Source organism: Trichomonas vaginalis (assembly GCF_026262505.1).
Source record: "Trichomonas vaginalis G3 chromosome Unknown ctg_87, whole genome shotgun sequence".
Lineage (NCBI taxonomy): Eukaryota > Parabasalia > Trichomonadida > Trichomonadidae > Trichomonas > Trichomonas vaginalis.
The window spans coordinates 163,339-186,696 of record NW_026529174.1 but is presented as its reverse complement, the minus strand read 5'-3'; the positions used below and the strand labels follow the sequence as shown (position 1 = coordinate 186,696).

Genomic DNA, 23,358 nt, shown 5'->3' with positions numbered 1-23,358 from the left:
ATTGTAAATTCCATACCTTGTCAAGTCAATGTCAGACTTATTTCTGAACGGGAAGTATCCAGCATGTTGTCTGACTGCTGCTTGAGGGTTAGGTTGGTACCATTCGAACTTGACACTTGCAATTCCTTCAATTGCATTCAAAATGTCTGAGTCGGAGTCAACCATTTGTTCTCTCTTTGTAGTCTTGAAAGCGTCAAGAAGTTTTGCGGCTGTTTGTTCATTGCCATGTGCATAGTAAATGTGACCATCCAAATCTGTTATGGTCAATCTGAGATTGTGTCCTTTTTATTTCCGTCTTGAATTGCAGCAAGTACTCCCATGAAGCCTTCTTTGTTCTTTCCTTCGTCAAAGTTTACTGTAAAGGTTCGACCAGATGTAATTTGACTTCTAACATCACGATACTTTTCATATGCATATCTTGTTCTTTCCATGGGAGCATGTGCGTCTTCACCTTTTCCTTTTTTCCTTCTCAAGGGATGCAATTGTTCGTCATGTTTCCAGTAGAATCTGGCAAAGCCGTCGTGTCCTTCAACTTGAGGTTCACTAACATCGAAAGGCATGTCCATAAGACGTTCTTCTTCTAACCTCTCTAGTCTGTTTGGATAATTGGCACGTGCTGTTTCCAAATCCATTTCGTAGCGAAGACCAGACAATTTGTCATAGACTTTTATGGGTCTTCCCTTCCTATATTTAAAATTCTTCGAAACTCTCCAACCATATCTTTGTAACTCTGCTTTTATTCTAGCAGACTTTCTATCCATTCTATATGGGGGCATTTTTATAAAAATAAAAAAATATTTTTTTCTTTACTTTACATAACCGCCTGCTGCCATAAGTCTTTGACGCCAACCCATACCAGCTAATGAAGGTTGACTTGGTTTAGTTTGGAAACTAAACTTTGGTTTTGGTTTATCTTCAGTTTTTGGTTTTTCTTCTTCTATCGGTTTTTCGTCACTTTTCAGTTCCTCTGACTTTACTTCACTTGCAGGAACAGTTGTGTCGTCAACATCTTCATAAATATCATATGCCATTTGTTTTTGTTTTCCTTTCAACTTTTTGTGTTTGTTGTAAAGTTTAGAATATTTCGACTCTAAGTCAATGAGATGTTCTATAATGAACTGTTGGTCAGTGAAGTAAACTTTTCCATCTGTTGTCTCGAAAGCTCCTTCAGACTTCAATATTTTATTTGTGAGAGTCTGTTTCTTTTTTGAGATACTAGCCGTTCCATTTTTATGAAAAGTGACTTTGTAGTTAGGGTTTGTATTTCCAGATCTGGCACTTTCTATTATTGAATTTTTCTCTTCATCTGTAAGTTCTTTGACAGGTTTTGACAATGGTTCTGAACTTTTTGTTTGTGGTGTCAAATCTACCGTTTCAACTTCTTCGGTCATTTCATCTCAGTAAAAAATTTTAGTTTGGTTTGTTTTCAACTGGTTGTTTAGGTTTTTTAAGTCGGTCTAAAACTTCCTGAGGTATAGGAAGAACTTGACAAACACGTGGTGTAACTGCTGGAAGCCGACAAATCCATCTTGAACTTATTTGTCTCAATGCTGCATTGTTCATTTCATCTCAATAAAAAACTTTACATTCCCCAAGTTTGAGGCGGTTGAGGTTGGTTATTGTTTACCCACTGTTGTGCATGGTTATATCCTCTGTTAAAGAATCTTTCACCTTGGTCCATATAGTGTCCTGCTTGGTTATAGTAGTCATTTGCTTTGTTATAATAGTTTCCTGCTTGTCTTCCTACATTGTCCATCCATCCTTGAACTTTTCCTCTTGTTTCAGGATTTGGAATAAGATTTGTTGCATCTCGTGCTACATCCCAACCTTTCTGTACAGTTTGTATAATAGGTTGTGCTTTCTCTTTCAGTATACCTAATGTACTCAAAATCTTCCTTCCAATTCCAAATGCACCTCTGGCTATTGTTCCCACTGCGGGTAAAAATCTAGATGCAACTCCTGCTAATGCGCCAAATAAACCCATTTCTTATAGGGTAAAAAATGACGAATCCGAACAAGGACCCCTATGTTTCAAAAGCGACAAAGAAAGCACTCATGATAAAAATCTTTAGTTCAACACCAAATGCTTGGTTTATGGATATCTTGGAAAACATTCCGAGAGTTAGAACAGATGGACCTCCATACTGGTTAATATTTGTTGGTCAAAACACAAGATACTGTGAAGCCATACCATTATGGTCCAAAAATATTTTAGATGTGAAAACTGCTTTGACAATATTCGTTGACAAATACCATCCAACAAAACTGACATCTGACTGTGAAAGTTCTTTCAAATCAGCTGATGTAAAAAACTATCTGCGTTCAAAAAATGTAAACCAATATTTCATTGTCGACCAAAACCATTCTGCTCTTGGTGTCATTGACGGATGTATAAAAATGTTAAGAGACTTAAACCAACCACAAGGTGGTGAAGCAAATGAAATGTCATATGACGACAAATATAGACACTTCTCCATGGCAAAGATGAGACAAGTTTTAAATATTTACAATAACCGTAAACAAAAAGGTTTGGGAAACCACTCCCCCGAAGAAATGAAAAACAACCCTGACTTAGAGAAAGACTATATATTTAATAATTTAGTCAAAAGAGACAAACAAGAAAGAATGCCGGGCTTCAAACTTCAGAAAGGTGACAAAGTAAAAATAGAAATACCTAAGTTAGTATGGGTTAGTTGGGTACGGAGGCACTGCGCGCCTCCTTACCCATTATATGTGAATTTGACACTTTACAAAACCGTTAACGTATATTTTACAACATGAACGCAAAAACTAACTTAACCTTAAATATTTACAAAGCCACCAACCATTTCACCTCACTAACGAACTCACTAATGAAAAAATAAACGTTCTCATAAATTTTCTTCTATATCTTCATCGTCAATGTTAACCCTATTGTAGTCATACTTGAAGTCATAAAGTTTCTCAAGTTTTGAAATGCATAGTCTTGTTAACTTACCTTCATCATCATAAGTTTTTATAAAACTACCATGACAATCTTTATACACAGTCAATGTATAATCTACTGGTCTAGGATGAAGTGTAAAGAACATGTTATACTCAGGAAGGAAGAATAAATGTTTAAATGTATGTTTGTTATATTTTTCGATTTGTATGAGTTGCTTTTGTTCTGTCATTTATATAAAATTAAAATAAAAAATAATTTTAAAAAATAAACTTAAAAATAAATGATATCACCACCCTCACACGTATGAAAACATAGCACAAAAATAAATTTAGGGTAGATGGGTATATCTAACCCGATTTCTAACCTCTTTTCTACCCTGTTGAATTCAATGCTTTATAACTCTCTTCCTTGGTTTCTTTTTAGTTGCTTTCTTCACGTCTGTCTCCAACTTGACTGTCTTTCTTCTTCGTCCATAATGATACCAATTACTTCCACCAGTCAATGGGTCAAATGGTCGTTCATAAGGGTTTCCATACATTCCATAAGGTCCGTATGGATAAACCGCTGGTGGAGAAGAAACATTTTCTTTAGTTCCATCGACTCTATTTAAATGCATTGTTTCACCTTTCATCTGGTCATTAAAGTCTTTTGCGTGTTTTGCAAACTCATCGTCCTTTCCTAAAGCATTTTCTGACTCAGTCGCAACCAAATTGGATGCTTTATTTATGAGCCCTATTTTATTTAATCTTAACTTCTTTGCAACCCAGCCTCCAATCTTCCCTTTATTTGCATCTAATGTCTTCGAAACCCTTCCTCCACTCATTTTATTTACTGCGTCATAAGCTCCAAGTGCTTTTGCTCCAAATGCTAATGCTTTTGTTCCCATTGCGCCTAAAGCTGCCCAAGCTACCATTTACACCATATTAAAATCATCTCTCTTCAATATTATCTCATAAAAGTTCTCGTTACTGGAGAAAGTCAATGAAACATAAGCGTTCTCACGGGCTTCGCCCTCACCGCTTTGCGGTCTATCTAACTTCTTTCTTATATCATCTATACGCTTCAAAATGTCTGAACAATTGCTAACATCTTCTACAACAGTTATTTCATCATGAATGACCCTCAAAAACAAACTCATTTAATATGCTATTAAAATCATCTCAATAATGAGTCCATCCTTTCCGTCTTTGGGTAGCACAACATCTTTCATTGAAGAAGGTTCGACAAGTCTTATGTTAAACTTACTGACAAAGTTTGTTATACTATAATGCTTCGGCGGCGAATACATGTAGTTTGAAAGACATAATATAGATTCTTCAGCAAATTCACTTATACTGGATTTTATAACAATGTTGTCACGAGACCAAATACCACCAATTGACAATCTTGTAAGCAATCCTGCTGAACCTTCTACTGTAAACGTCGATGGTAACATTTCACGAAGGTCATCTATTGACATCTTTGAGTCACTGAATTTAAAGATTTTCTTAAAGCAATCGTCATTATCTAACCATGCAATAGCTTTGAAGTTTTCATTCGAATATACATCTGCTTCATTAAATGTAAAACCTGACTTCTTTGCAGAGACGACTTTAAAATCTATTGAGTTTGTTTCAAAATTATATGCTATGGTAACTTCTGAAGGTAATGGATGCCCTTCCGCAGTCAGTTGTTCTCTCACTACCGTTTGAAGCTTTGTATTAAAAACTTTCATGTCATCTCCTGTATCTAAGTTCACATATACAGCAACAGGGAAACTATCTTGCTTCTTTGTTTCATCATTATATCTCAAAACATTAAAGTTCTTCAATAATATTGTTCTTCCTGCTGGAATACTTCGAACCTGTCTGATTTCAATAGCTTTCTCACCTCCTACATACTCTACCCAGTGTCTTGGATATTCATAAGTATACTGACTTTCTTGAATTTTGGTTGGTTTCATCATAACATGTTCATAGTATATCTTTATACTCTTGTCAGTTAGACTCGGTGCTATGTTCTGAATATTTCTGACTTGCATTTTTAATGGAGATAAAATGAAGCATTTAATACATGACGTAGATGAAGACATGAATGAAAGCAGTGAAAAGCTCAACAGTTCTCTCATTCTTCCTTTCAGTAAGGACTATGAGTTCTGTTCAAATGGTGTTTATTTCTATTGTGGAAAGATGGGTTCAGGTAAGACATTTAACCTCATTCGTCATATACTCATAACAGAGCGTTTAGGAAACGACTCTTACTATGACCAAATCATTATATCAGCAACTTCAGACTCTATGGACTGAACAGCGAAAACATTTATGTCAAAAGTTCAAGCCTCTGTCGTTAAAGTTCCAGACAGTGAACTCATTGAATTTCTTCAACGTTACATTCGACGTAAGAGGAAATATTATGCCATCGTTGAATTTATACAGTCAGGAATGCAAAAGACTTCTGAGGAGATGGAAAGAATTATTGACAAACACCACTTACGTCAATACTCAGGAGTTTACGATATGAAACGACTTACAAACTACATTCTGTCAAAACTTTCAAAATACCCCTTCAAAAAGTATCCTTCAAACACTCTGCTCGTTTGTGACGACTTCGCCGGAAAAGGTTTAGTGTCAAAACCAGACTCACCATTAGCTAACATCATTACTAAAGTCAGACATTACCACTTAACTGTAGCAATACTTATGCAAACATGGAGATTTTTAGCTTTAAACATAAAACGTCTCATAACTGACTTCGTTATCTTTCAAGGTTTCTCACGTTATGATATTGAACTCATTTGGAAACAGTCAGGTATAACATTACCTTTTGAAGAAATTTGGGAAGCATATAAGTCTCTCATCTCTCCTCGTTCATACCTTGAGATTCATATCATGACTAATACCATTAAAGTCAAAAATATTCCATGGGAACGACCAACATTGTTTTAAAGTTTAACCTTCAATTGACTGATGGTAAACAAATTCCATGCATCTCTGTCGCCATTTCTGTTAATATTTTTGCTGTCATTCATATCATCCACTTCCCCATCCGTTAGCTTTTGAGGATATGCGTTAGAATAGCTGTTCTTAAATGAAGGCTTTTCACCTTTGAGAGCATAAACTCTATAACTTTCTGCATACTTTATGTTTGAACCTCCTGAGCCATCATTGACATAAATTTTTATAGGCTTCCACCCTTTGTTCATATTCCTGCTTCTTCCCTTTGCTCTTTTGTTCAGTAGTTCTACATCTTTATACACAGCTCCTGTCTCAGTGAATTCAACAATATTTTCATTCGTTAGCTTTACATTCAAACCCTTGTCGAGTATATTGTTCATTTCATACATATAAAAGGTTTTTATTCTATATGAAATGAGAAGCAAATTCATCTTAGCTGGTGCCGTTAATGTTCCAATTGAACCAACATCAAATGTTGACTCACGAACGACAAACAATATTGTCATAAAGAACTATAGTTCAGAGTGTTTGAAAGAAAAAGAACCAGAACTTAAGTCGGTGAATTTAAACACAGCTTCAAACGCTAACGTTACATCAGATGTTAAGTTAGAGTATCCACCACTGGACCAAGTTCTTTCAAGAGAAGCCAACGACAACCCTTACACAAATGTTCAAACAAATCCTTCAGATAACGTAGACCATTACCCTCTTCAGTTATACCAAACTATCTTACTCAAAGACGATAAGAAGCTTTTGACAAATCTTATAAGTAAGAACCAAATAATTCTAACAAAGGAGGACCTTGAAAATGTTATATCTCGAATAAGGGGAAAGCAATGTGTCATTGACTATCTCGACCCTGAAATCGAATGCTGTGGTCAAACTCCACTATTCATGAAAATAGGTAACATCCGCATCATTGAAACACCAGGAACTACAGGAGTTGAGTTTAAGTATAGATATTCGAACGAGTATACAAAACTATCTACTGACTATAAGCTTTGTTTGAAATATGTTTTAGTAAATTAAAGCAGTCAGGACCTTCGGTCTTGGCGCTTTGCGCCGTCAGTCAAAAAAATTTCAAGTTAGCAATTTGTAATATCTATCCAAAACTTCTTCAACAGTATCGAACTCATCTTCATAATGCAAACCTAATCTTATTGACTTGGTGCAGTTTTCACTAACACAATATTTTTCTGTTCTCTTGACTGACATAACTAACTCATTTGTTTCATCAAACAGCAACAACCAAAGTTCATGACCTAATACATAACATTCATACTTTATATTTTTAGCTCTGAGTTCTCTTGTAAGCCGTCGCATTTAATATTTTCTAAAAAGTCAACTTCAACAGTCATTCGCACTGGTGCCTTCAGTTCTACAGGCTCTCCTTGAAAGTCAACAAGTCTGAATTGCATGTCTTTCAAATTATGAGGACTAATGCGAACCCATTTACCTAAATGAGTTGCTATGACAGGAACGTTTGGAATGAACATTGAATTGACTGAATAACAGAAGGATTTATATTCTACTGAACCTTTACTATTAACTCCTGAAATGCCTGTGACATTAGCTATTTTAGACTCAATGTATAAACAATTACCATAACATACGTATGGAACAGATTTCATCTCAATCGTTTTGTCAACACTTTTCAAAGGAAATGTCATATGGAATGCTCCCAGAAGCAATTGAACTCTATGACTCATTCGTGTTATCTTAAACTCCTTCGCATAACTGAACTTCAATGTTCCCTCAGAAGAGAGTTCGACATCTATGTTGTCAATAGTTTCTTCATTTATGAGAGTATCTATGACTCCAGTAATTTTATCTATTCTGTACTCGGCTCTGTTAGGAAATGTTACAACACTTCTTTTGTCATCTATTTCAATCTCTATGAAATCTGTTTCATCTGTTATGACAAAAGTTGCGATAGTATTGAAGTCAACAACTCTGAAAGCAAGCGCTTCATTCTGAAGACCTAAGTTTGTTTGTAGTTTTACTATTCCGTATTCATTCGGGTCTGTACTTTGCAAATAGAACAACATTTTATTCTCATTAAAATATGACTATTGCTGCATATGCGTATGAAACAAATGAAGCAAGAAGAGCACATGAACTAGTAAATGAAAACTCAACTTTAACAGTGGAAGGCAATGATTTAGTCATTGACGATGGAAAAACTAAAAAAAGTCATTGATTTCGATACTTTTAACACTTATGACCCATTCATTACAACAAGCAAGGTTCCCATCATAAATGATGGAACGGTGCAATATATAAATTCTACAGTAGATGCCTCATTAGTGAAAGTATTAAATGTTCTCATTGAATTGTTAAAGAGCTTTCGATTTGACGACAACATTAAATGCTTAAAGAATTTAGTCATGAATGAGAAACAAATTCTCGGCGTTGCTGGTAGCAGTAATGATGTACACCTTATGACATTAGAATATTATAACGAACATAAAGATGAACTGAAAGAAGAGAAGGGTGACACTGGAGCTCAAGGACCACAAGGAATACAAGGAATACAAGGACCTCAAGGCGAAAACGGTTTGGATGGTGAAGATGGAAAGGATGGAAAAACTGCTAAATCATGGATATGGAACCTTATAAATACTGGTTTAACAGCTGCTTCATATGGAGTTCTTCAATACCAAATCGGAAAGATATGGGCAGTACTTGGTGAAGAAGCTTTAGATGACGTTAAAAATGCTTTGAACTTCATTTCAAATGGTTCGGATACTATTAAAACTTTATCTGGTTGGATGCAAGAAACAAGGAGTCAAATAGATACTGTAAGACGTATAGCAAACAATGCACGTACGGGATTGGATACTTTACGAGAAGCACAAAATACACTAAAGGAAGCAAATGATATTCTTGGCTCAGTATCAGACATGCATGAAGATTGGCTTAAAGGTATTGACAAATCTTTAAAAAATCACAGTCAGTCTATTGCTGACTACAAGAAAAGTATAGATTTTTTACATAGTGCTATGGACGTACATGATGGAAGCATAAGGAACTTACTTAATGCTAACAATAACTTACCAGGAACTATTAAAGCATTTATAAAGTCCTTTGTAAAACCTGGTGCTCTAACATTTAGGTCTTTGAGAGCAAGAGCATTGAAGTCAAGAGATGCAGAAACTCCAACAGAACCTACAGAAGGAACTGAAACAACAGAAACTCCAGAAGAACCACCAAAACCAACAGCTAATGAAATATTGTTCGAATATTTTCCAAGGTACTCTGTTCTCATTGCATACATTCAAGAAATACTTAAGAAAGCAGACTTGACTTTAGGAGATGATGAAAGTTCTGTATATCTTTCGTTCCAGTTTCAAATAGCAGAACTTTTGAGACAGATATGCTTAATGTATGACAACATCTCTGATTTCACAAGATATGATGACGACCATGACCCCGAACACGGTGAAGAAGAAGTTTTACAAACATCCATTAAGACAGGAAAAGTTTTAACACAAAGTCTCATTATTGACACCGAAGATGGTGAAGTGGATGTTCTTCAAGAGCTGAAGAAAAATACTTCTGAAGGAGGTGGTGGTAGGCATGAACTTGAAATAAATGAGATAGAAGAGAAATTAGCCGAAAAAGCAGATAAAAACCATGTTCATTATATAAGTTCAGACGAACAAATTATAACGGACTACCACGGATATTTAATACAGGATGAACAAATAAGCACTGAAGATGTTAATGAAAGAAGATATAAATTCATTCGTGCTAAAGGTTATGACATACACTGTACTGTACAGTATGACACAGGTAAAGCACCAGAAGCATTTGGTTATAACAATGAAATTTATGCTTCATACTTCTTTGTTAACGGTGTATTAGTTGAACCAAGATTTACATTGAGAGTTAAGACAAAAATAACTTTTGAAGATGCTATTAAAAGTAAAGCTGACAAAGATGAACTTGACGCAACGAACAAAGTTTTGAAATCTCATAAACACAATATCTCCGATATAAATGAACTTCAAGCTACATTAAATAGTAAAGCTGACAAGAACCATACACACGAATCCTTCACTACTGTTAGAGCAGACGACATAATATTGAACTATACCCTTGGTTCAAGTGCACCTTTAGAGAATCCAAGTACAAGCGTAAAAGATACACTAAACTCCTTAAATAACAAATGTATGAACATTGAAGGTCATGTCAGAAACTTTGAAACACATGAACTACCAGCAATGTTAGATAAAAAAGCAGATAAAGAACATACACATAACTCCTTCTCAACTGTTGCTATAGAAAGTATTGAAGGAACGGTTGGCGGAACTGGTGGGGATGCATTATATTATAAACCTCCTAACTTTCCACAAGGTTTAACATCGAATGAAAACATAACAACGACGAAAGAAATTAGCTGTAAAAATGTTTATGTCATGGATGATGAAAATAATGTTAAATTCACTGCTCAAGATTTATATGATAAGAAAGCAGACAAAACAGAGCTTCAAACATTAAAGACTGAAATACTTCAAACATTATATCCTATAGGTTCTATTTATACGTCAATGAACTCAACAAATCCCGCAACAGTTCTGGGTTTTGGTACATGGCAGCAGATTGTAGACAAATTCTTATACTGTGCTAACTCTTCAAAGCAAACAGGAGGTTCGAAGAAAATTACTGAAGCAAACTTACCTGCGCACACTCATACAGGAACTACAAACTTTTCTGGCGACCATAGCCACTCATTAAGAGACCACCCATTATACAACTCAGACTATGAAGCTGGCAATGATGTTTTATCTCCATCTTATAACAATTCAGCAAAAAAGACTTTTCGACCAACTGAACCAGGAGGAAATCATGTCCATACTTTCACAACAAATCCAACAGGCTCGGGTGAAGATTATATGCCACCATTTATGACTGTATTCGCATGGTACCGTACAGCTTAAAATCTTTATTTTTACATAAATGAGCTTGAAAGAAGTATTCGAACAACATCCATGGAGGTCATTTAAGAAGTTCAATGAAGCTGCAAAGAGTTGAGGATTTACTAACAGAGCTGAAGTTAAAAAGTTCTTTGACAAAAATGTTGTACATCAAACAAAAATAAACCCTTACGACTACTTTTTACCAATTTACTCCAACACTCCTGACGCATACCAATTTGACACTCTCATTCAAAGCAGAAAAGGAGGACATAAACCATTCCTCATCTTCATAAATGTTAACACTCGTAAAGCATATGCATATCCAATGAGGAATAAAGGAACTCGTGAAGTGTTAAGAGTTTTACAAAAGTTTGTAGCAGAACATAACCCAAGTACTTTAACATCAGACCAAGACGGTGCATACCTCAGCAATGAAATCACAGATTTTCTCATTAAGCATAACATAACTCACTACACTACTGAAGACCATAACCATAACATACTCGGCATCATAAACCGCTTCATAAGAACGCTCAGAGATTTAAATCAAGAGCGAGACTTTACCGAAGAAACAATGAAACATTTTCTCGAAGTATATAATTCCTCAACACATTCTACAACAGGACATACACCAAATTCAATGACACAACAACAAGAAGAAAAGTATATACAAAAGAAACGAAGCCAAACACAAAATATCAGAAATTCAACACAATTTACCCTCATTCCTGGTACAAAAGTTCGTGTAGTTCTTGACGACAAACCGTTGACAAAGAAACGTTTAAGGTTAAGTCGAAATTATTATATCGTAGACTCTACGCAAGGTAATGGATATCTTATAAAAGCTGCTGACGACTCCATTGCATTTTACCCTCGACATAAATTAGTCGAAAGTAGTAATGGCAAACTTGCTGAAACCATTGACGAAGCAAAGCGAGGAGTGGTTATTGAAATACTTGGCTACAACATAAACGATGACACTTATAAAGTAAGATATGAAGGAGGCGTTGAAGATGTTATACCATCTAAGAACTTGAGAGAATCTAAACCAACTCATCTGGGACCATTAGAGCGGGAGTACTGGAAAGATAAAAATAAGCCAGAAAGAATAAGAAAATTCTTCTAAACTTTTTCATTAGATGTAAATCAGACATGAACGAGAACAGTCATGATATCATTAATGGTACCATTTATTTTAACATTAAGACGCAAAGCGGCGGGGCATAGCCATGAACAAAAATAATGTTTAGGGTAGATGGTTAGATCTAACCTCATTTCTACCCTCATTTCTACCCTCAGCCGCTAAGCGGCGAGACCCAAAGGTCTTGAATTTTCATGAATTTCCTTAAGACAAAAAAATAAAGTTAGTTTTATTTTTATTTATTTTTTTATTTTGTATGTAAGAACAGAAATGTCAGTCGAAGCAAAAACATTCACTAACAAATATAATGGCGAAACATTCACAAAAGGCACTTATAACGGTATTGAAGTCTTACGTAGAGACAAGGATGGTTACATTAATGCAACAAAGATGTGTCAGCAGTTTAGGAAAGACTTTAGAAAGTTGTTGGAAAATAAGTCCTGGGAAGAGTATTATAAGGCGTTTTGTGAAGAATATAGCAACAGTCCGAATTCCGGCGGTTGCTTTTTATACAAAATTCATGCAGGAATTCCTGATGAAATCAAACAGGTTAGAGGAACGTATGTAGACCCAAGACTTATAAACTATATAGCAATGTGGGCTTCTCCAAAATATTGCATAGCAGTTGGAAAAATTATGGACTCCATAGACAAGAAAGTTCATGAGAAGTTAGATGAAGAAGAATTCGAAGATACAGTAGAGAATGCAAAATATTTGTTTGAAGAAGAAGTTAGAAAAATGCATGAAAAACAATTAGAACATGAACGTGAGATATGTTATGGTTATAGAGATTCTCCATACGAACTAGACCAATGGGAACAAGAAGATTTAAAGAGACAATTTAGAGAATATGAACTCGCTAAGATAGCATTAGAAGCTGCAGAAAAGAAGTTAAAAGTTTGGGGTCGTTTTGTACAAAAATATTGTGAGTAAATGAACCATTTATTTTTATTGAATTCACCAAAAATAATGTTTAGGGTAGATGGTTAGATCTAACCTCATTTCTACCCTCATTTCTACCCTCTTGAATTTTCATGAATTTCCTTAAGACAGAAAAAATAAAGTTAGTTTTATTTTTATTTATTTTTTTATTTTGTATAAAAGAACAGAAATGTCAACAATCGGCACAACAACAATTCAAACAACAGCACCAAACTCGTTAGTCATGAATCCAACATCTATGTTAGTAGAGATGAAAAGCTTCATTCCTTCTTCATTTACTTTCGAAACAGAAATACAAAGAATAAAGCAAGAACTTTTAACAAGTAATTTAGACTGTACCGCACAGGATGAAGAAAATGAAGAATATCTTTATGACATGCAGGACATTATTGACCATTTACCCAAATTGCCTGAAATCCAACAACAAAAGCTCACTATTCCTGAATTCGATGAAATAGAAGTGAAACCAACTGACTCAGTAGAAATAAAGAAGTTCATACGAAAGGTAAATTATGAGTTTCTAGGATATCATTGCAACCATAAAGTTATGGACAAAGATTGCGACATGGTATATAAGAACATCTCTGACATATATAAATCTGGGGAGTTTAAGACATACGACAACTTTGTTTCATTAGTTGCAAAATGTGTATGGCAGATAAGAGATAAAGATAGAAGAGGTAAGGTATGGAATGAACAGATAAAACCAACTGCTTCAGATTTAAAGAAAACCATTGACGCCTTAGTTGTTTTAGCAGGTAAGGTTTCAGAATATAACGCAAAAATGAATCCGCAATGTTCTAAATGTAAAGCAGCAATTAGGAAATATAACTATTCAGTAAAACAGATAGAACGTATGAGAAACGACTATGCAGATTTAAAGAGGGAGGCAGAGAAACCAGCAGAAGATAAAATGGACATGTTAGAATTTCTGAACAAAAACTATCCAACTGCTGACGATTTCCTTCTATCTGATGTCAAGAAGAAGTATAAAGAAACTTTCGTATCGTTTAAAATTTTTGATGTACTAAAAGAAGAAATTTTTGATATCCTCAGCGAAGAAATAGAAGCTACAAAACTGTTTAGAGTCTCACGAATTCATAACGTTTACCATGTAAAACGGTTATAAATAACTGTGGTAGAAATGAGGGTAGATATCGGGTTAGATCTAACCATCTACCCTAAACATTATTTTTATTGAATTCAGCAACAAATTTCTGAGTAAAATAATTTTTAGGGCACGTGTCAAACCGTTGATTTTCACAAAATTTAAAAAAATAACGTTTACCATGTAAAACGGTTATAAATAATGAGGGTAGAAATGAGTGTAGAAATGAGGTTAGATATAACCATCTACCCTAAAAATTATTTTTGCTGAATTCAGCACAAAAATAATGAATTTCATTAGTTAGAAAAATAAAGTTATTTTATTTTTATTTATTTTTTTATTTTGTATGTAAAGACAGTAATGTCAACATCAGAGAACACAACAACAGTTATAGTCCATGAAGCTATAAATGAAGAATACGAGTACATACAGTATAACAAACAGTTACGTCTCATTCGTTCGTCAAAGACGATATGTACCAAATGCAAGTATAATGAATGCTCTTCGTTCTACAAAGCAAGCATATCATTGGTTTGAAAACAACAGACAAAAGAACTTTTAGAAGAATTTCCTCATATGATTGCTTCCCTCGGAAAACCGAGAGAAGAGATTCCGTACGAAAATCGCAAGAATTTGGCTCCTGGTTGAAAGGTTATTATATTCATAGACTTTTAGTAAATGCTGTAGCAATGTGGCTTCACCTCGTTATGCTTGTTATATTTTCATGATGTTAGATGAACTATATAAAGCAGAACGTGAAGAGATGGAAAACAAGCTTGAAGCAAAAGACAAAAGCATTCAGAAAAGAATACCACGTTCGGTACCAAAAGGAAAGGAAAAGAACTATAAGTATATGATTTATACTGAAGAGTTGGAGAAAGAAGAAGACAGTACATGGTTATGTTGCATTTATCAGAAGAAACAATAAAGCTTTTACGACCTTGCTAAGATTTACAAATCTGACAGAAATTGGTTCTATCGCGAAAACTTACCGATTTCAATGACTCAGAATGAAGATGTGAAACAAATAGTCAAGATACGTTACCTCAAACACACTATGACATCAAAGGTTGCACAATACTTACATTCAAAGAAGGCTTAACATTACTGAAGGAAAAAATAACAGAATATTTCGATAACTTCAAAGAGGAAGAATAAAAAAATCTACGCTAATTTTATTTTTTTTATAAATTTTATCTCATATGAAAGAACATGAATTTAGAATATTCGGAACTCATGACAGAAGAAGAGAACGAACAACATGTAAAAGATTATGCAAAATTTCTGAAGATATACAAAGCATTTAAACAATATCTAAATGCTTCTAAAGATTATGCAAAATTTCTGAAGGTATATAAAGCTTATGAAAAAGCGTATGAAAAGTTTATACATTGGGGAATTGTTGTAAAATATTGATATGAAGACTAACCAAAAATATATTTTTGCTTAAATAACGTCAGGGTCAATTTCTTCAACCATTTCACTTCCTTCGTCAATGTCAATAGAAGCTTCTTCAACCTTTGGTAAGAATTTCTGTATAACATCTTTGTTCGTTATTGTCTTCAGAGATGAAGGATAATATTTCACATTTGTTTCACCTTTCTTATATTCTTTCTGTTCGGAAAGATTTAAAGCAATACTGAAGAAGTCAATGTTAGAGTTCTTTATGACAGTATAATGAGTATCTTTGACATTCACGAAGAAACTCTTTTGTTTCAAAACTACTGCTAACTCTTGTGAAGTATAACGTTTGCGGTCAATGACGATAGCTAATGGTCTGACATACTGACCAAACTTAGATTCTTTCACAAACTTCTTGTTAAAGATAACATTAACGTTTGCAGCACCATTGAACTCATTCTTGATGGCAGTAGCGAGAGCATTGTATGAAAAGAACTTGCAATCTTGCATGTGTTTCATTAAAATAAAAATATTAAATTATTTTGAAAAATAACTTAAAAAATCTAATCTAATTTTTTCAAAAAATATTTTTTTATTTCCTACTAAAGATGTATCGGAAGTTGTCTAAGTTAGAACACTCGGAAATAAAACAACTTCTTACAGAAGCTAATATAGATGTTGCAAAGCATTACGCAACAAACAAAAAAGCACTCGCTGATATCCTCAATGACTATAATGGTGCAATAAGTTATGATAGAATTCATGAGTTCATAAAGCCGCAACGCGGCGAGGACGAAGTCCATGCAAGAGCATTTCCTTTAAATGACGTTGCTATTGACTATTATATCATAGACGTTCAGTACCTCATGAAGTAAGAAGAGAAATGTTTGACATAACAAATGCGAACGTTGGTCATACTCGTAAAGCTCTTTCTCATGACGTTCGTCAAGAGATGTTTGAACTTACGAACTCAAACGTTGGTGAAACAAGAAGAAGAGACGACACACTGAAACAACAGAGAAGAGAGATGTTTAAAAGTGCTATAGAACAAGTTCGCAAAGCTAACGATGTCATTCGTTCCATTGACGACAAACCAAAAGAAGGTGAGAGATGGTTAAAGAAAGATGAAGAGAATAGGAAGAGAAATGTGAAGTCAGGCAATAGACTCATTGACTTTAACATCGAAGCTTTAGATGAACCAAACAGAGACTACTTACACAAACATTTCGGTAAGGTTTTCATGAGACTCTTAGAGAAAATTAAAATAAACTCACAACAGAGATGGATGGTATGTTATAAACTTGGTGGAAAGTATGAATGTTCTACGTTAAACCTCAATAATATTGGAACATTACTACATCAGCTCTTGAAGGAGAACTTTATATCAGAGATAGAAGCAAATGCTGCAGGTATTGTTGAAATGCACTATGACTTCTTCTTGACAAACATAAAGAATCTTACTGAAATAAAGATGTATGATTTAACAGAATATGAAGGCTTAACGATGTCAGATGTAAAGAAAGGCAAACCAAAAAAGAGACCATATAGAGATGAAAGCACACTGACAAATGACCAGAAAGCCATTTTGGAAGCTCTTAAGCAAACAGGAAACCCAGCACTTATAGAAAGCTTTTGGAAAGATAATGGTGAAAAGAAGTTTTATAAGAAGAGAAGCGGTCAGTTCTGGAAGTATCTTTGCACATTACCTATAAATCTTGAACGCTACCAAATCTTCAATGAACTGAACAAAAGAACTGCAACACTTATGACAGAAGACAATTGTTTCGTTTATGCTTGCATTCAGGCTGGAGTAGATGAGAACTATTGACCACATGAGAGAAGTCATTCGTGTTAGAGACTTTCCTCAAAGTAAAGTACAAGAAATTTCTGACGCAACAGGTATAGCATTTAATGTTACCATTGGTTATTTCAATGACTCAAGACATAATGAAATAAAGAGATACATACCAAAAGAATGTAAAACTGTTCGAACTATTGACTTACTTCTTGTTGAAGACCACTACATGCTAAACGAAAGATTACCAATGACAACATATTTCATTCGCAACTATATAGAAATCTTGAAGGAGTGTGGTGGAATGAACATTGAGAAACAGATGAAGATTTATACAAAGAGAGAGAAAATATGTAGTTCGTTATGATAGAACAACACCGTTATGGGATGTTATGAAAACATTGTGGGAGTGCAAATATTTCGAACCTATTTCTTATGGAGAACTTTTCACATATACGACTGACTTATATAAACAGAACCTTGCACCATTTAAAGATTTGACATATGCTCCAAAGTATTGTGTACAACTGAAGAAGAAAGCCGAGTCAAAAGAAGTAAATAAAAATAAGTGCAAGTTCATTCCTGAGCACGTTTTCTTTGCTGACTTTGAGTGTAGTACGATGGCTTTCATAAAGCTTTTAACATCTGTTATGACAGTGAAGATGGTTCAGTGAGTGAAAGCATTTGGGGTCAGAACTGTGCAACAGAATTTTTGGAGCGACTTCCTGACAAGAGTTTAATATATTTCCATAACCTCAGTTATGATATAAAATCTTAAGACACATGACAGAAGTGAAAGGAACTCCCATCATTAAAGGTTCACGAACAATGCAAATAACTGGCTTATATAAAGGAAGGGCAATTATTATAAAAGACTCTTACAGTGTTATAAATAAGAAGCTTAAACTATTTCCTGCTATGTTTAACTTACAAACAGGACCGAAAGAAGTATTTCCATACAACTACTACAGCAGTGTTTTGTTAGCAAATGACAACAGAACTGGTGTCATTTCTGAAGCATGTAAGTTTATCCGGATGCGATACGTTCATGAAAAACATAGATTCCATCAAAGGTTGCAGAATAGATGAAAACCACTTCGACTTAGAAAAGTATAGCACATTTTATTGCAAACAAGATGTAAGAATTTTAAGAGAAGGTTTTGTTAAGTTCCGCAATGACATATTGAAAGAATTTGATTTAAACGTTTATGACTACGTTAGTATTTGTTCAATTGCTAACAAATTATTTGAGAACAGAGTGTACTTCCCGAATGGAAATTTATATGACCTCTCAAATAAACCAAGAGAATTTATTTCGAGATGCATTCAAGGTGGAAGATGTATGTTGTCAGATAACATGAAACAAAAGAGTAAAAAAACTCATTGCTGATTTCGACGCTGTTTCATTATATCCATCAGCTATAGCAAGACTTTATACTTTAGAAGGTATTCCAAAGGTTATGAAGAAAGAAATGTTAAGCACAGAGTATCTCATGAGACATTTATTCGATGACGACCAAAAGGAACCCATTGGTGAAAAGTTTATGTCTGGCTTCTTTGTTCTCATTAAGATAACAGAGATTGGAATACATAGACACTTTCCTTTAATAGTTTGTGACCCTGAACTAAATCCAGAACTTAACGTTCCCAGAAGTTCAAACACTTGCTGTTTAATGTATGTTGACCATATAACATTACAAGACCTCATAAAATATCAAGGTGTCAAATGTGAAGTGTTGCAAGGATACTATTACGATGGAAACAGAGATATTAGAATAAGAGATGAAGTAAAGAAGTTGTTTGAGTTAAGGTTAAAATATAAGAAAGAAGGAAATCCTTTGCAAGAAAATATAAAGCTCATTCTGAACAGTATTTATGGCAAAACTATTCTATCTCCTATTGAGTCAAAAATAACCATAGTAAATGACAAAGATGCTATAAGATATGCCATCAGAAACTACAACCATATAGTGAAGTTCGAAGGTTTGGATGGTTCAGATAAAACTATTTTCAAGCTAACGAAAAGCATTTGCAGACACTTTAACTTCTGTCCACTTGGTGTTAATATCTTATCTATGTCGAAACGTATTATGAATGAAGTATTCTGTACTGCTGAAGATATGGGACTTCAAATATTTTACCAGGACTGTGATAGCATGCATATTTTCAATGAAGACATACCAAAGCTTGCAGCAGAGTTTAAGAAGAGATACGGTCGCGAACTTATAGGAAAGAACCTTGGTCAATTTCATTCTGACTTCGCAGAAATAACACCTGGAAAACAAAGTTTAGCATACAAGTCAATATTTTGTGGAAAGAAGACCTACATAGACTTACTCACTAACGATTTAAATGAAGTTGCATTCCATGCACGTTGCAAAGGTGTCAAACAAGACGTCCTTGCTTTAACAGCAAATGAAATGTTTCCTGAAGCTATACAATGCTATTACAATGAAGATAAGAACATTCACATACCTGTTGGAACATATGACAAAGACTCTGAGTTCAGTTTAATGAAACTTTACAAAGCACTTTATGACGGTCAAGAGATTGGATTTGACTTATGTAAGTCTGCTACACCTTGCTTTGAGAAAAGTTTAACTTCTCAATAACGACTAAAACAAGCTTTATTCGTAAGTTGAAGTTCTGAGGTCATTTATTTTTGTCAGCAATGAGGTCATTCGTGATAAAAATAATGAGGTCATATATTTTTGTCATTTATGTATAACCATTGTCTCTCTTAAACTTTGCAATAGACAGCTTTGTTCTTCTTCCTTCTACATCTGTAATGTTTATATAATCTTTGTTATACTGTCTTAAGACATTCATTCGTCTGTATTGAGTTCCCATGAAATAGTAAAAGGCATCTTCACTTGGGACATAGTAGTAGTTCTCTAACGTGTGATATGAGTATTGTATAATTTCAACAGCGTCTTCAGGAAGAGAGTCAACAATGTCAAACCAATAGCCATTTGAACCAGAAATATTTCTCATGTTTTCTCTTCTTGTCGTCCATCTTAAGTTCGAGATATGAAAGTCTCCTCTGTCTCTGTTTATATGGTCTACTTCACGAAGTCCTTCAGGGTTCGGAATGAAAGTTTCTGCAACTATTCTATGTTTCATCAGCTTGTGTTTGTTTAAATTTACACAAATATAACCATCTCCTTGGTCAAACTCACTAACAACTCTTTTATTGCTTATACGTCTAATTGGATAAGGGTACTCTGAAAAGATTTCATAGTCATTGTCATGTTCGAGTGTTTGCCAATGTCCTTCACCTTCCATGCCTTTCACTCAAATAAAAATTTTCAGAAAAAATAAAACTAGCGTAGATTTTACAATACAGCTATTGTAGAGTTTAAGAGTTGTGCTTCAATGTAGAGACAGTCCTTATGGTCTGGAGGTAAGAACACTGGGCAGTTATGGTCATGAGTGGAGAACATGTCTATCCAAAACTCACGATTGAAGCCAGTTAATTTATAGTATTTAGGGTTAGGAAGTGGTGAAGTTCTTGTATGACCAATGAACTCATTTTCAACTCCCTTACTTAAGTTTGAATATAATATAGCTTGCTTTCTATCCCAAATGCCAGGTGTTACAATCTTTGAAAATTCATTTTTCCTCGGAAGCATTGCATCATAATTGAAAACATTCTTGAAATCATCACTTGGTTCAGAGATTTGAAATCTTATACGTAATGGATTTTCTTTCTCTTTAGCGACTTCATTGAATGGTGAGAATACAACAAACTGACAGTCATGTGTTCCATCTTCATTTTCATTAAATTCATAATGAAAGTCTATAAGTTGTGGCTGACTACCTTCTTCTTTCAGTTGTGCAAGAAACTCACGTAAAGGCTGTAAAGTTTGTACTTCAATGTTGAACTTTTTCTCGAACATCTCATTAAATGAAATCATACATTGTTGCAATGTTGTATCGTCTTTAAAGTATTTGTATATGTGAATGTTTTGGGCGCTTAAAGACTGTTCGTCATTTTCTATCTCGACTTGAAGTATAAAGTCAACCTTTCTGAAAGCACGTGTTATATACATAGATGTTATGCCAATGTACTTCTCTTCATTTATGTTCACAATCCAGTCTGTTGGAAACTTAAACGTTACTCTGTTCCCCTTTATTTTGACGTCAGGGTTTTCACTACTGAACGCAACAGATAAAGGTATTTGTCTATACATTTAATTCGATAAAAATAAACCATTTACTCTTTCTTTGCTTCAGCTTCTTTAGCTTTTGCTTCAGCTTCTTCTCTAGCTTTTTCGCCAGCAAACGTGGGTTCTTTTGTCTTCCAGCAGCTAATGCAGCAAGTTGTTTTTCACTAAGTTTTCTCTTTGGTCTCTCTGGCTTTTGTTCTTGTTTTTGTTCCTTCAGTTCGGATAAAATTTGCTCACGAATTTCTTTCTTCAATGCTTCAACATCTATGACCCCTTGGGTCTTGTCCGTAGGGCTTGTCTGAGTCATTTGACTGCAGATAAAAAACAAAATTAAAACTTTAACCGATGTAAAATGAGCTTGTCAAAATCAGAGCGAGAGTCTATTATATTAAATGACGCAAGAGGAATACAACATCCTTTCTATTACGTAAGTCAGAGTAAAGATGGTAAAATATACGTAAGAAAAAGAAAGGTTCCATTAGCGAATGCAGAGAGCGACATTTAAGGTGCATGGCACCGAGGGCGAAGCCCATATAAAACCTTCTGTTCAAACTGAAAAGTCAATAGAACCAGAAGAAAAAAGCCAGATGTACTTTCAATAACGAACCAAGAGCTTATTGCAAAGTTCGTGAATTTCATTGAAAAACAAACCGAGTCAAAGAATCCTGACCCGCCAGTGAAAGAAGTTGAGACAAAAGAGAATGTACAGTTCATTGAAAATGTCAAGAAACAACTTCCACCACGAATGCCAAGAAGAAGAGTGAGAATAATGAAGTAAATAGATATTTTTATCTGAAGTAAAGACATGCAGAACGAACAGTTAAACGAATTTACTCCAGCAGAGCATATTCATCAGATTCGCTCATATTTCGATATCATAGACAATGCAGTTCAAATTGGTGACACTAATAGAAAATATTCTGACGCAAAGATTCCATCACAACCTGGAACTGCTAAAGATAACACATGGGTAACATTCAATCTCTCACCTCCTGGTGAAAATATGTTGGACCTTTACAATACATTCATTACGTATAAAATGGAAGGTCAATTTATTGTAGATAAAGAAATTGGTTCAGGTTCCAATAAAACAAACCCACCAGGATTTTGGATTGGTTTCGATGACGCTTTCTATGCAGTTGCTGGATATCAAATCCTTGCAAATGGTCGTATCGTATATTCTCAAGACAACGCAAGAGAAGAAGCATATATAACTTCAAACTCACAAACTACCGAACAAATAAAGAAAGTAGATGTTTTCTCAAAGACTCGACATGAAGATGTATGGAGTCATTCGGGAACATGCAGAACAGGACAAATTGTTAGTGGTCCAATTACAGCAGGAAAATCATTTGATTTTAAGCTTCGTTTAAGAATTCCTGTTAGAAGATTCCTTCCATTAGAAGCTATTCGATTTATTCCAGCTTTTGCAGGAAACATTCAGCTTAAAGTAAAGTTCAGTAGCGACGCCTTACAATGCACATCTATATCTGTAAATGATATCATTGCTTTCAATCCAACTCTTAAAGTTGCATTTGCTTCAGATTCAAATCCACCGACAAATAAATTTGTTCCATGGAATGAACCATTCACTATGATAACGAAGGCAGTAGAAGCTAGTGGAACAGTTACTATTACAACTGTAACCCAGCAACTATTTCGAACAAAGATGGATTTTAATGAATGTTTCATTCATCCAAAGTCATTCTCTTTAGACCCTAACATTTATACAGAACTTGTAGAACATTATACAAACGAGGCTTTATGTTTTCCTGTTAAAGTTATGGATTGGATTCCTATGGACGGTTCATTCTCAAAGAATACAGATAGTTCAAGTGCAACATTTACAGCAGCTTATACGCCTATTAATGTTAAAAGTATTTGGGCACTATTTAGAAAGAAAGACAACTATTATGTTAATTTTGAGAACCCTAAGTTTAAATATCTTCAGCTTTCCATGGGAGCTTATGGAAATATGCCTGCAGAACCTGAAAAATCATATGGACCTGTATTTTATGAAA

At 34.5% G+C, this 23,358-nt stretch overlaps 10 protein-coding genes and 9 pseudogenes across 19 annotated transcripts, besides 2 other annotated features; 10 read left to right on the top strand and 9 right to left on the bottom strand.

Annotated features, from left to right (window-relative positions):
• Positions 1-2,667: part of a mobile genetic element that runs on past the window's edge.
• On the bottom strand, positions 893-1,391 carry TVAGG3_1070540 (annotated as a pseudogene). The gene has a single exon. A coding segment is annotated over exon 1 (499 nt).
• Positions 1,411-1,563, bottom strand: TVAGG3_1070530 (uncharacterized protein; the record flags this gene model as incomplete). Its single annotated transcript, XM_051256363.1, has 1 exon — positions 1,411-1,563. One exon carries the CDS (start codon positions 1,561-1,563, stop codon positions 1,411-1,413), a length of 153 nt encoding a protein of 50 aa, XP_051076437.1.
• Positions 1,583-1,984, bottom strand: TVAGG3_1070520 (uncharacterized protein; the record flags this gene model as incomplete). The annotated part of the gene is made up of 1 exon (XM_051256362.1): positions 1,583-1,984. One exon carries the CDS (start codon positions 1,982-1,984, stop codon positions 1,583-1,585), a length of 402 nt encoding a protein of 133 aa, XP_051076436.1.
• Positions 2,668-2,676: 9 nt separating the features above from the next.
• Positions 2,677-23,358: part of a mobile genetic element that runs on past the window's edge.
• Positions 3,312-3,839, bottom strand: TVAGG3_1070500 (protein of unknown function, DUF4107 family; the record flags this gene model as incomplete). The annotated part of the gene is made up of 1 exon (XM_001298150.1): positions 3,312-3,839. The coding sequence occupies one exon, from the start codon at positions 3,837-3,839 to the stop codon at positions 3,312-3,314; it is 528 nt and encodes a 175-aa protein (XP_001298151.1).
• Positions 4,065-4,841, bottom strand: TVAGG3_1070490 (annotated as a pseudogene). Its single transcript has one exon. A coding segment is annotated over exon 1 (777 nt).
• Positions 6,274-6,888, top strand: TVAGG3_1070480 (uncharacterized protein; the record flags this gene model as incomplete). The annotated part of the gene is made up of 1 exon (XM_051256361.1): positions 6,274-6,888. The coding sequence occupies one exon, from the start codon at positions 6,274-6,276 to the stop codon at positions 6,886-6,888; it is 615 nt and encodes a 204-aa protein (XP_051076435.1).
• Positions 7,143-7,907, bottom strand: TVAGG3_1070470 (uncharacterized protein; the record flags this gene model as incomplete). Its single annotated transcript, XM_051256360.1, has 1 exon — positions 7,143-7,907. The coding sequence occupies one exon, from the start codon at positions 7,905-7,907 to the stop codon at positions 7,143-7,145; it is 765 nt and encodes a 254-aa protein (XP_051076434.1).
• On the top strand, positions 9,690-10,802 carry TVAGG3_1070460 (annotated as a pseudogene). Its single transcript has one exon. A coding segment is annotated over exon 1 (1,113 nt).
• On the top strand, positions 11,356-11,907 carry TVAGG3_1070450 (integrase core domain containing protein family; the record flags this gene model as incomplete). The annotated part of the gene is made up of 1 exon (XM_051256359.1): positions 11,356-11,907. One exon carries the CDS (start codon positions 11,356-11,358, stop codon positions 11,905-11,907), a length of 552 nt encoding a protein of 183 aa, XP_051076433.1.
• TVAGG3_1070440 (uncharacterized protein) lies at positions 12,193-12,855 on the top strand (the record flags this gene model as incomplete). The annotated part of the gene is made up of 1 exon (XM_051256358.1): positions 12,193-12,855. One exon carries the CDS (start codon positions 12,193-12,195, stop codon positions 12,853-12,855), a length of 663 nt encoding a protein of 220 aa, XP_051076432.1.
• Positions 13,034-13,356, top strand: TVAGG3_1070430 (annotated as a pseudogene). Its single transcript has one exon. A coding segment is annotated over exon 1 (323 nt).
• Positions 13,412-13,993, top strand: TVAGG3_1070420 (organellar and viral DNA polymerase type B; the record flags this gene model as incomplete). Its single annotated transcript, XM_051256357.1, has 1 exon — positions 13,412-13,993. The coding sequence occupies one exon, from the start codon at positions 13,412-13,414 to the stop codon at positions 13,991-13,993; it is 582 nt and encodes a 193-aa protein (XP_051076431.1).
• Positions 14,333-14,792, top strand: TVAGG3_1070410 (annotated as a pseudogene). Its single transcript has one exon. A coding segment is annotated over exon 1 (460 nt).
• Positions 15,419-15,892, bottom strand: TVAGG3_1070400 (uncharacterized protein; the record flags this gene model as incomplete). The annotated part of the gene is made up of 1 exon (XM_051256356.1): positions 15,419-15,892. The coding sequence occupies one exon, from the start codon at positions 15,890-15,892 to the stop codon at positions 15,419-15,421; it is 474 nt and encodes a 157-aa protein (XP_051076430.1).
• Positions 16,401-17,382, top strand: TVAGG3_1070390 (annotated as a pseudogene). The gene has a single exon. A coding segment is annotated over exon 1 (982 nt).
• TVAGG3_1070380 lies at positions 18,511-19,320 on the top strand (annotated as a pseudogene). Its single transcript has one exon. A coding segment is annotated over exon 1 (810 nt).
• Positions 19,887-20,453, bottom strand: TVAGG3_1070370 (HNH endonuclease family; the record flags this gene model as incomplete). The annotated part of the gene is made up of 1 exon (XM_051256355.1): positions 19,887-20,453. The coding sequence occupies one exon, from the start codon at positions 20,451-20,453 to the stop codon at positions 19,887-19,889; it is 567 nt and encodes a 188-aa protein (XP_051076429.1).
• TVAGG3_1070360 lies at positions 20,768-21,361 on the bottom strand (annotated as a pseudogene). Its single transcript has one exon. A coding segment is annotated over exon 1 (594 nt).
• TVAGG3_1070350 lies at positions 22,143-22,626 on the top strand (annotated as a pseudogene). The gene has a single exon. A coding segment is annotated over exon 1 (484 nt).